This window comes from Orycteropus afer, unplaced genomic scaffold (genome assembly GCF_000298275.1).
Source record: "Orycteropus afer afer isolate SDZICR_OR568_19922 unplaced genomic scaffold, OryAfe1.0 scaffold00432, whole genome shotgun sequence".
Taxonomy (NCBI): Eukaryota; Metazoa; Chordata; class Mammalia; order Tubulidentata; family Orycteropodidae; genus Orycteropus; species Orycteropus afer.
Window position 1 is genome coordinate 354575 of NW_006922019.1, and position 12364 is coordinate 366938.

General features: G+C 38.1%; 1 protein-coding gene across 1 annotated transcript in view; it reads right to left on the reverse strand.

The window, feature by feature from the left end:
- The window catches only part of PPARG (peroxisome proliferator activated receptor gamma), a 95044-nt gene extending 82904 nt beyond the window's left edge, over positions 1–12140 (reverse strand). The window contains exon 1 of the mRNA XM_007954111.2: positions 12059–12140. Within this exon, the coding sequence (XP_007952302.1) occupies positions 12059–12140 (82 nt within the window). The remainder of the gene's footprint in view (positions 1–12058) is intronic.
- Positions 12141–12364: the final 224 nt, after the last annotated feature.

The following is a 12364-nucleotide window of genomic DNA, read 5'->3' on the forward strand; positions in this document are numbered from 1 at the left end:
TAGATACACTCCTTGGAGAGAACAATCATTGAGAAAGAAGGGCTGCCTATGCACAGGGAGACAGCTCAGGGGGCAGGAGTCCCTGGAGGGATGGATACTGGGAAGGGGTAACTATGAGGAGGAAGTGGGAAGGGAGCTGTTGCATTGTGGTAAACTGTGGTCAATGTCATGAGACAAAGTATAGGTAAACTCCTGTATGGAAAGTGAATTGGCTCTGTAAATCTTCACCCAAATCACAATTACAAAAAAAGAAAAAAAAGTTATGCTTTTGCTATAGAATTGATATGTTTGAGTTGTATGTAAGATCTATTCTGCTTTACAAGGACACTGAATATTTTTCAATTGTTTTATTGTGATATATATGTAAATACACACACACACATATAAATAACAAAATATCTGCAAATTCAACAATTTTGCATCTCCAATTCAGTGGCATTGCTTATATTCATCATATTGTACAACCATCACCACTATCCTTTCCACATTATCCTGTCACTACTAACAGAAATTCAAGGCCCCCTCAACTAAGGATCTCCTTTTCCCTTCCCTCCTATTCCTGATAACTACAAACAAACATAAAGAGCTCTGCTGATGCAATGAGTAAGGCATTTGACTGCTAACCAGAAGGTTGGCAGTTCAACCCACCAGTCACTCTGTGGATAGAAGACTGGGCAATCTACTTTCGTAAAAATGTACTGCCTCAGAAACCCAATGGGGGTTGCTATGAGTCAGAACTGCCTTGATGGTAGTGCGTTTGTGTTTTGGTTTGGTATGAATAAATATTGGTCTCTAAACAATTGCCCATTTCATATAAGTAAGACTATATAGTATTTGTTCTTTTGTAATTGATTCACTTTATTCAGCATGATATTTTGAAGATTCATCTATGTTGTGGCATATTATCAGGATTTCATTTCTCTTTATGGCAGAGTAAGATTCCATTGTTATGTCTCATATTTTATTTATCCATTCATCTCGACAGACATTTAGGTTTCTTCCACTTTTTGGCTATTATGAACATCGCAATGAACACTGGTATACAAGTATCTGTGTTCCTTCTAGGACACTATATTTTGAAACAATGCAGGAGATTTTATTCTGAATACTAAAGCCTACATCAGGAGTCCTGTATTTGGAAAGTTAATATGCTTGGGTTAGTTGCCTTTTGAAATATTTCACTGAAATGAAATAAAGTCCAAGATACCAGTTGCACGCTAATTATTTAACTCTTTTTGTATCAACAGCCTAATTTATAAACCTTGCTTCTTGGAAGAGTTATCATTATATTTTATTACAGGGTTTCTCTTCCCCAAACCTTTCCTTGTTTTACTTTTCTTTGGTATGTTTCTTTTTCACCATGTTTAAGCATAATACATGTTTGGTTGGTAATATATAACCACAAACAGTTCAAATCAATATAACAGATTACCTAATTCTATATGCAAGGCATTTTTCTGGCATCACAGGAAATATATTACAATGTACTTTTTGATTTTCAGAAGCTTGCAAAGGTGGAAGATGTTTAAGAGCAGAAGGAAGTATAGAGACTAACCTAGACACAGAGACAATAAGTGCTCTAGAAAAATAAAGGAGAAAGAGACTAGTGTATTCTAAAATAATCAGGGATAGCTTCCTGGGAGAGATGGGTTTGAATTACATGGTCCCAGTGGGATGAATAGCTCTGGTGGAGTAGTGCCTAGGGCATTTGACTGCTAACCAGAAGGCTAGCAGTTCAAACCCATTAGCCACTCCTTCGAAGGAAGACTGGGCAATCTACTTCTGTAGAGATATCACCTCGGAAATCCAAGGAGGGGTCGCTATGATTTGAATCCGACTCAACGGCAGTGAGTTTGGTTTGGTTTTTGGTTTAGTGGGATGAATAGGATTTGCATTGCTCTTAGTACAGATATTCCAAGGAAAAGGTACTTATATTCCTATTCTCCAGTATGCTCCCTCTGTTACCTGTGATTGCTTAAGAATAATAAATAACTACATATATTATCAAAAATAAGATGTACACTTGAAAACGGAATTGGTTTCTACTGAGTCAACTGTGTCTTATGCAGTGGTGGTTACAAGTGTGATGGCAGCATATAAAGATGGTAGCATATAAAGTTACATAAAGAGTTTTATTTTTTTTCCTTTTCTGTGGAAATGTGACCACATCTAGGTCAAACTCATACTTTGGCTTTTACTAGGATATTTTAATCAGACATTCTATATAATAAGTCTATAATTTTAAAGGCAGGGTTTTAGATAAAGGGTAAGATAATATCCAATTATCTTAAATTAACAATATTTAATTACTAATGCAAAGTGAAATAATAAGAATAATGAACATTGTACTTTTCCCTAAAGAAGTGACTTGATCAAAAGAAGTAAGGGGAGCCACAGTGCTCACATGTCTGGAACATGGGGAGGGTATTAAGACTCTTGTTTCCTGAGTTTTGCCAATGGTTGTTTGCCAAAAAAAGTAAATGAACCTTGGTTTCTTTCTTCTGGAACTATAATTAATAACGTGTATCCTTCAGGAGCTCTGGTGATGCTGTGGTTAAGGCACTGGGCTGCTAACCAAAAGGTCAGTGGTTTGAACCCACTGTTGCCCCAAGGGAGAAACATGAGGCAGTCTGGTTCCATAAGGATTTACAACCTTGCAGTTCTACTCTGTTCCATATGGTCGCTAGGAGTTGGAATCGACTGGATTGCAGTGGGTTTTGGGTTGTTTTATCTATCAGATAAGGAACTTTGATGATACAGGGGTTGAAGAATTTGGCTGCTAACCAAAAGGTCAGTAGTTCGAACCTACCACCAGCCAGTCTGTGGCAGAAAGATGACGCAGTCAGCTTCCTTAAAGATTTACAGCCTTGGAAACCCTATAGGGCTGTTCTACTCTGTCCTATAGGGTAGCTATGAGTCAGAATCGACTCCATGGCAGTGGGTTTTGGATTTATCAGACAATATCTATTCTGAAAAATAATAAGGAAAAGATTAACATGACAGTAAGCAATAACTTCAACCTAATTAACTATGGTGACAAAAACTTTTGATAGCATGGATAATGAAAATCTGTATTATCTCAAAGTGATAACTTCCATTTTAAAGGCAAGAAGAAGACAGAATCAACATCCATTAAAACTCAAAAACTCAGTGCTGTCGAGTTGGACGTGACTCATAGAGACCCCTCCTTGGGTTTGCAAGGCGATATCACTACAGAAGTAGATTGCCCAACCTTCCTTCCGAGGAGTGGCTGGTGGGTTTGAACCACCAGCCTTCTAGTTAGCAGTCAAATGCCTTAGGCACTATGCCACCAGAACTCCTAGGCACCTATAACATATCAGGTACTGAACTAAATGCTGTGTATATTGGATATTAGTTATGTAATCAGCTGATAGGCTTTTTTTTTAAGCAGGGCTAGCAAGTAAGTCTGTTGGAGCTTCAAATGAATACCAGAAATATAAAAAACTTGGGTAATTTACCAAGAAGGCAGGGATTTGCATAATTCACAAACTGAATATTCAAATCAATCAATGTCATAATAGTGCAAGCAACTCTAAATTACACATAGTTCAAAGAGATTTGTATCTGCTTTGTGCTATCTGTAGTTTGTTGGTTTGTTATGAGTACTGGTTTTAGGATAATATTCAGCATACCCTAAACCTCTGTTTGTACTTACTAGGCACATTGCAGTCCATGACCTCACCAGCACTGACAGACCTGAGGAAATCAGCTCGGATACCTATTATGTTCTAGACGTTTGTGGAATAAAGAATAAGAATAAAACATAAGTCTTGTCCTTGTTGTTGTTGTTATGTGCCATCGAGTCAGACCCGACTCATAGCGACCCCTCCTTGGGTTGCTGAGGCAGTATCACTATGGAAGTAGATTGCCCAACCTTCCTTCTGAGGAGTGGCTGGTGGGTTTGAAACGTCAGCCTTCTGGTTAGCAGTCAAGTGCCTTAGGCACTACGCTACCATCTAGTGCTGCTATAACAGAAATACTATAAATAGGTGACTTCAACAAATAGAAATTTATTCTCTCATAGCTTGGGAGACTAGAAGTTTGAATCAGAACATCAGCTCTAGGAGAAGCCTTTCTCTCTGTTGGCTCTAGAGGAGGGTCTTTGTGTCTTTGAGCGTCTGCTCTTGGGAGATCTCCATGTGGCTTGGCATCTCTCTTCCCTCATCTCTGCTTCTCATGCTTGTGTGCTTATTAATCTGTTTTTATATCTCAAAAAAGACTGATTAAAGACACACTTCATATTAATCCTGTCTCATTAACATAACAAAACAACCTACTCACAATGGGATTATAACTAGAAACACAGGGGTTAAGATTTACAACACATTTTTTTAGGGAAACAATTCAAACCATAACAGATATTATAGCACTATATTCTTTCATTTAATAAGTATTAGTGAGGAGAAGTCCCTGGGTGGTGCAAATGGTTAATGTGCTCTGCTAAATGGTTGGTGGTTTGAGTCTAGCCATAGTGCCTTGTAAGAAAGGCCTAGTGAACTAGTTTGGAAAAGCAGCCATTGACAATTCCAGGGAGCCTCTGAAAGGGATCACAACAGGAGGTCCTGGACAAAGTAGGAGAAAAATGTGAAACAAAACTGAAACTAATGAAAAAGACCAGGCTTACTGGTCTGATGGAGACTGGTGGAACCCTTGAGATTGTGACTCTTATGCCCCTTCAAGCCTAGAACTGAACTCACTTCTGTGGCTCAACTTTCAGCCAAACAATAGACAGGACTATACAGTATACATTCCTTAGAACATTAACCATATAAAATCAAAAGGGCAGCGTTTGCCCAGAAATAATGCTCAGGATGCAGGAAGTGGTAGGAAAGAAGGACAAAAGGAAAAGGCAAATATCGAAAAGAAGTAAGAAGACTGCTGCTATATTGTGGGGATTGCAGTCCATGCCACAAAACGTGTATGGATTGTTGAATGGAAAGCCAATTTATTCTGTAAACTTTCACCCAAATCACAGTAAAAAAAAAAAAATTCCATGGAGCATAGTTCTACTCTGACACACACGGGGTTGCCATAGACTAGAATCAATTCAACTGAAGTAATGGTTTAATAAAACCTGTTGCTGTCAAGTTGATTCCAACACATAGTGTTCCTACAGGAGAGGGAGCTTCCTCACAGGGTTTCCAAGGCTGTAATCTTTATGGAAGCACACTGCCTCACCTTTCTCCTGCTGAGTGGCTGGTGAGTTCAAATCATTGACCTCAACCACTGTGCCAGCAGGGCTCCTTAATGGTTTCATAAGCACTACTATTTACTAGGGAGCTGTGGTGGCATAGTGCCTAAGGCATCTGACTGCTAACCAGAAGGCTGGCAGTTTAAACCCACCAGCCACTCCTTGGAAGGAAGATCTGGCAATCTACTTCCGTAATGATACTGCCTGAGAACCTAAGGAGGGGTCGCTATGAGTTGGATCCAAGCACTATTCTAGGTATTTAGTATATATCAGTAAGTGAGCAAGACAGACAAAGATCTCTTACTTCATGGTACAGTCTTCTAGTAGGATGAAATGGACAAAAAACAGACATACGTAAATTATATGATACGGTAAACAAACAAAACAACAAAAGAAACCAGCCACTCTCAAGTCAATTCAGTTCATGATGACCTCAAGTGTGTCATGATTGTTGGATGAAGAGCAAGAAATAAAGTGAGTGAAGGGGAGATAGGTGAGGAGAAGAGGTCAGAGAATTCACTGAGGGGGAAGAAAGAAGGCAGATTTGAGCTTTTGTTATAAGTGAAAGGGGAAGCCATCACAGTTTGTTTGTTTTCCAAATTATTTATTGTAATCTGGGTGCAAAATTACAAAGCAGATTCATTCTGTTTATTCTGAACAGTTCATGCACATTTGGTCTCACGTCCCCATTACTATCCCCAACCGTAAAAAGGTCTCCTCCTTTCCTCCCTGTGACTACCCTTTCCCTGTGCCCTTTTTATCTATGTATTTCTGTCTGTCCAGCTTTCCCTCTATGTGAATGGTGCCCTTCTGATGTCTCATGGTTGACTGATCTAGCGGGTGTATCTCCCTGGGGTAAGTGTTCTGCTTGTAGGTATCTCTACTGTTGGGCTGAGAGCCAATCCACAGAAGTGAGTCCAGTTTCAGGACTGAAGGCTAAGCCAGAGCCACAGTCTCAGAGTCCCACAGGGTTTTGAGCAGAGGACAGACATGACTTACATTGAACATGATTCCTCTAACAATCCCTTAGGACTGGGCTGTTGGGAGGTCAGGGTAGAAGCAGGAAAACCAGTGAGGAGAATCTAGGTAACAGATGGTGTGTGACCAGGTAGTGGCAGTGGAGGAGTGAGAAGAGTTACAGTCAGAACATATTTCCAGTGTAGTGGAGATGGAGAGCAATTAACAGTAATGTAGTCAGGGAATGCTTCATGGAAGAGAGATCACTTGCACCTGTTCTTGAATGATAGGCAGGATTTGAAAGGGTGGAAGAATTAGGGAAGGCATTCTAGGACAGAAGGGGCTTGAAGGAAAGTGTGAGTATGGCTTCTTGGAGCAATGAGGTTACTCTGATTAGAACTGGTTGAGCAATTCAGGGTGTGGCAGGAAATAAGGTGAAATTCATAAAGTGCAGCCAGGTTATAAAGAGGTCTGAAAGCCAGGGAAAGACGTTCAGCTTTCCCAGTGTTCTCTTAAATACTGCAGGCACTCAATCAATATTAGAAGACTGATAAGAAAGACAGCCTTTTCGGACAGTTTGGATTGGGTGTCAGTTTCCAATTTAGGTCAGCTAAAAGGCAGTACAGGAATCCTGGCTTAAGGTAATGAGAGATGATTCCCATGTACGTAATCGGCAGGTGACTGTTTTTTATCTACCCTATGATGTAAACCACAAGTGTCATTTACCACTTGTGGGAACCTCAATCTTCTGCTGGCAATCCCTTGCTCCCTCAAATAAAAATTACATGGGTCTAAAAAACTGTGTACTCAAACAGCCACGTGATCTTAATTCTGAGCTTGTAAGAGTTGGATTGCAGTTGCTATCAGTTCCATGTTTGTGTGCCTCTAAATTGGTTACAGGTGCAAAAACTGCATCACAAAAAAAGGTAATCTGGTGGAGGTTTAGAGAAATGGCTCCACTCAAAGGAGTCCAATCCATTCTCAATGACAAATATTTTCACAAATTTACACGTTATTGGATGGACACTGGGCAGCCTCCAGAATACCCAATTTAAGTTGTCTAAAGGCAAGGAAAACAACAGAAACTTTGTATCACTTCTGTTGATGAAATTCAGTGAAGAAATTTACTTTTCTCAGATTTCCTCTGACCCCCCCAAAATACCCACTTTACAAAGAGCTATGGTGGTTTTAGAACCTCTCTAGGGTTATCATATTACAGTTATAAGTGAGAATGCTGACAAAAATACTAATTTACGACAATCTCTATCACAGATATAAAAGTGATTTTAATTTAGTGGCCCATGTCCTACACTTCTATTTATTTTTTAAAAAAACACTGTCATCGAGTTGCTGTCAGGTACCTTTCAAGGTGAGTTATATTTCCTATGGATCCTAGAGGAAAATAAGATTTTTTAAAAATGGACACCATGCTTTCTTGTAAGCATTTAATATAAATAACATTTGTTTTGGGTGTTTCCTGTAATTTATAATTTTTAGGGAAAGTACATGAGAAATATGAGTTTTGTGGAGCATAGTGAAGAGACTGAGAGCCTAGCAATGTACCATATCTAGTAAGTTTTGGTGATCAGAAAAGAGACTTAAAACAGTTAAGTTAGAAATAAATGATAAAACTAGTGCTACACTAAAAAGAAAATTAACATAAACAATGGTAAAAATTCTGAGAAAAACCCCAATTATTACTACATGTGAACTTGCAAAAGTCAGAGTTGTGTCAATAACCTAAGTCTTTTCTGTATTTCCTCTCCTTCATATATGTTGTTGTTATGTGCCATCAAGTTGGACCCGACTCATAGCGACCGCTCCTTGGGTTTCTGAGGCAGTATCACTATGGAAGTAGATTGCCCAATCTTCCTTCCGAGGAATAGAGAAAGCATTATTATCTAAGACAGTTTTCCAATGTCTCTGAGAAGAAAACATAATCATCACTCTCATTTAGGTCTAAAGAATAACTTCAGTCTTTGGAAATTCAGTCTCCACAGACAAATGTGAATGAAAGCTGGAAGTACTTCTACCATTAAAAAAAAAAAAAGGACACAAAACTGCTTTCTCCAAGTTTGATTGTTTCCTTATTGAAATTTTGCATGAGGTCATGCAGAGGCTTCATTTCACTCAAATAATGTCGTCTACTTTAAATAAATAAATGAAGTTTACCCACAGTGGCTGCCAACCAAAAGGTTAGAGGTGCGAGCTCACTCAGAGGTGCCCTAAAAGAAATGCCTGGTGACCTACTTTCAACAATCAGCCATTAAAACCCCTCTGGAGCACATTTCTTCTCTGACACACCAGAGTCACAGCCATGAGTTGGAAATGACCTGATGGTAACTGCTTTTTTGTTTTAAGTGTATAAAGAATTCTGCAGTTTTTGCTTTTTCAAATTCCTTAAAAAGCTTCAATTTCAGGGTATTATATCAGAGCCTTCTGTTCAATCCACAAGTCATTAATACTACAAAGCCTAAATAATAACCTCTACAAAGGGCTTTAGTGTTTAAAAAGTGCTTTTGCAAATAATGTTTTATTTAATGCCTACAATAACCCTGTATCTTCTGCTCATGTATGTGGGAACCAAGGGCCAGAGAGGATAAGTGACTTGTTCAAATTCACAAGACAAGTTTGTTGCCAGAGAGGTAGGTACTTCTATTCCTTGACACTAACCAAATCAAACACATTGCCTTCAAATCGGATCTGACTCATAGCGACCGCTCCTTGGGTTTCCGAGGTGGTATCACTGCGGAAGTAGACTGCCTAACCTTCGTGTCCCTAATTATCTCCATCTTCTGGAAAAGTGGAAACTTTGGTCAATCATGTAAATGTTTCCCAGGACAGAGCAGCTGGAGTCACGGAGACTCAGTTGAAGTATCCCCCAATAAAAATGGCACACAATCCCTCATTCACTCCTATCTCAGGAGAGACTCTCATTCTGAAGGCTCTTCTATTGCAGCATTTATCATGTCTCTAAGGCATATTTCCATTGCTCAATCAGCTCTAAAGGACAAGTGTGTCATCACCAGTCAGTGCTCTGGTGCAACAACTTCAAATTATCAAATTCACACAGGACCGAGTCTGGCACCAAAAGCAAAAGGCATATTCAGCTTGAGTTTGTAGAAGCTTTTCTTTGGTCTTGCCAATTTTCACTAGTGGAAATGGTTTTAGAGTCAGTATGGGGTTATTTAGGGTTGCTTGAGAAGGTCATGATGAAACCAAGAGGGGACTAAGATAACGAGTTCACAGTAGTAATCAGGCTCAGTAAAAAGTCTGGGGGTCCTCTTTGGATACAGTGGTCATTATAGTGGAGATTTTACTGTATGCCAATTTTATATTATGTCTAATATAGCTGAATAGCTCAATCACTCACAATAAAAGCCTCTTTTTCTTCTACAGCAATATCCAGCTGCTTGCAACAACCTCCAACTCCACTTTGTCTATGACGAGGAAGGTGGAAATCTAAACCAGTTACTGTACCTAGGCCAAATACCCAATTTCTCCAGAGTTTTGGGTGAGTGTTTCACCTTTGCTGGCTCTAGACAGCTAATGATGATCACAGTCCTCATTTATTTTCAAGTCTATCTGTTTTGGCAAGAGGTGGCACTGACATTGTCAATCCATCAGTATTTACTGGTTACCCATAAAATACAACAGAAGTAACTATCACAGGTCTTTGGCCTTTAGGAAATCATATTTTTAACAGAAAACAACACGCATGAATAAGATGTAATCAGAGACCATTAAGACAATGAGATCAAGGGCTAAGTCACTGGCACAAAATATGTGTTGTGATTGCTAAAAATTTAAGTATATACCCTGTTAGTTAAGAAAAAAAGCACTACAACCCAGAATGTTCACTGTGGCACTATTCACAACAGGCAAAAGGTTGAAACCACCCCCCAAGTGTCCATCAACAGAGATATGGTACATGCATACAATGTAGTATTATTCAGCCATATAGAAGAAGTAAGTCCTGATACATGTAATGGCATGGATGAACTCTGAAAACATTATGCTGAGAGAAATAAGTTACTCACAAAAGGGCAAGTATGACCCCACTTACATGAAATATAAGACAAATATTTGCCAAAATAATAGGCAAATGCATAGAGACAAAAGTAGATTAGTGGTTACCAGGGGCGAGGGAGGGGAAGAGAGAACGGGAAGTTACTGCTTAAGGGACACTGAATTTCTCTTTGAGGTGATTAAAAAAACTTTTGTAATTAGATAGTGATGATGACGTACAACACAGTGAATGTAATTAATGTCTGAATTACACACTTAAAATTATTAAAATGGCGAATGTTTTGTTATATATTTTATCACAATAATGTATTTAAAAAAGAAGAAGAAAAGTACTATGTTCTTCTTTTGACAGGGAATAAACAGGGAAAACTCAAGGCATTAAAAAGAAGAGATTAGCACAGAATGAAAACTAACATGAATCACATAAGGATCCTTACAAAACAGGACTTGCCCTCAGCTAACCTAAAGGATTTGCTGCATTACATTCTAGACATATTCTTTTCAGAGAAAATGATTGCATTTTGATTCAAGAATTATTTCATGGAATAGCTAGGATATTTTGCCCTAATGCAGGCTAAATTAATAACTAAAGAGAAATAACAATAACTTTTATGACTTGCAAAAAAAGAGAATACAATCATTTATTCAATATCATGAAAATAAAACCCTATTTAAGAGGTTCTGATAATAGAAATATACACCAAGTCAAACGATTATAATAAAATGAAACATTATTTCAGGAAACATCTTTTCTTAAACTTTTTAAAAAACTTGATGGTTTTAAAATCTGTGATTACTATGTCAAAATTCTAGGCTTTCAGAAAGATTAAGCTTAAAATAGAGGCATCCATTTAAACAATTAAGTGACTTAATTTTAACACCTGAGCTTTTATACTGTAAAACATGAATCATACTATGTAACACAATCTATACTGTTACATGGGCTCTATGAGAAGAGAAAAAATAAAATATAAATGAAGGAATAAATACAAAATAATACAAAACATAGGAAGCTGTGCTAAGAAACTCCAGTAGAAGGAGCTGTAGAAATGAAGAACATACATTTGACAACGGCCAAGAAAAGTGCTGAAAAATAAAATGAAGTATCTATTTGAATCTTTCATATCCGAGTAGAATAATAGTTAGAAATTTATTTAGCATGCAATAAACATTTAATCTTTTAGGAACCAAGAGTGAAATGAGATGCTTAGGAGAGATATTCTTCAAGGTCCCCACGGTCTATTCTTCTATACTTGAGTAGGCACTATGCTAGGTATCCTAAGAAACATGAGGAACAATATAACTTGGTCCCTATACTCTGAGAACTTGCAATGCTATGGCAAGATAAAATGTACACACAGATACCTAGATTTCAATGTGGAAGAGAAAAGTACTGAGAGTGTTTTAAAGAGGTATAAAAGTGCTGGAAGAGGGATAAAAATTGCTCTGAGAGCTATCTGACCTAAAAGACAAAGGAGGAAAAAGTGATCCTTCAACTATTTCAAAAATCCTTTTAACTATTTTTTGGGAGATGTACGCAAACTCAGGAAATAAAAATAAATAGGATGAGTTTGGGATATAAATACATCTCAATGCCTACAATTCAGGAAGTGAGAACACCAGGCACAGAAAAAAATATGTATCAGGGTTTTTTTTTCCAAAGGTTTTCACTATGCTTTATCAGTGAACGAACACTAGAGCAGAAAGCTAAGCCTTAAAGTACTGGAGTTCATACATGATAGTATTAGAATAAATATAATTGGAGAAATAACTTTTCCACAGTTTGATGCTCTACCAGCAATTTCAACCTTATTTAATGCCCAGAGTACCCCAAACAGCCCTTTCTAGAATAGACTTTACCTTGTGAAGTGCTTGCAGACAGTGTACCAGTGAAGGAACTGCCCTCTGGGTCAACGAGAGAATCTCCCAGAGTTTCACCCATAGCAGCATGGAATAAGGATTTGCTGTGATTCACACACTGATATTTTGTCTATTTCTTGCAACTAAGCAATCCGTTAAAAGAAAAAGACTTACAGTAATAAAACATGTGAATACACCAATGAATCAAGACATCAGTTTCCAAATATATCTGGGAGAGGCAGGAATAAACACTGAAAGGCCCTGGCCTGAACTGGCACTGTTCTGTTAAGAGAGCCAGCTATGACA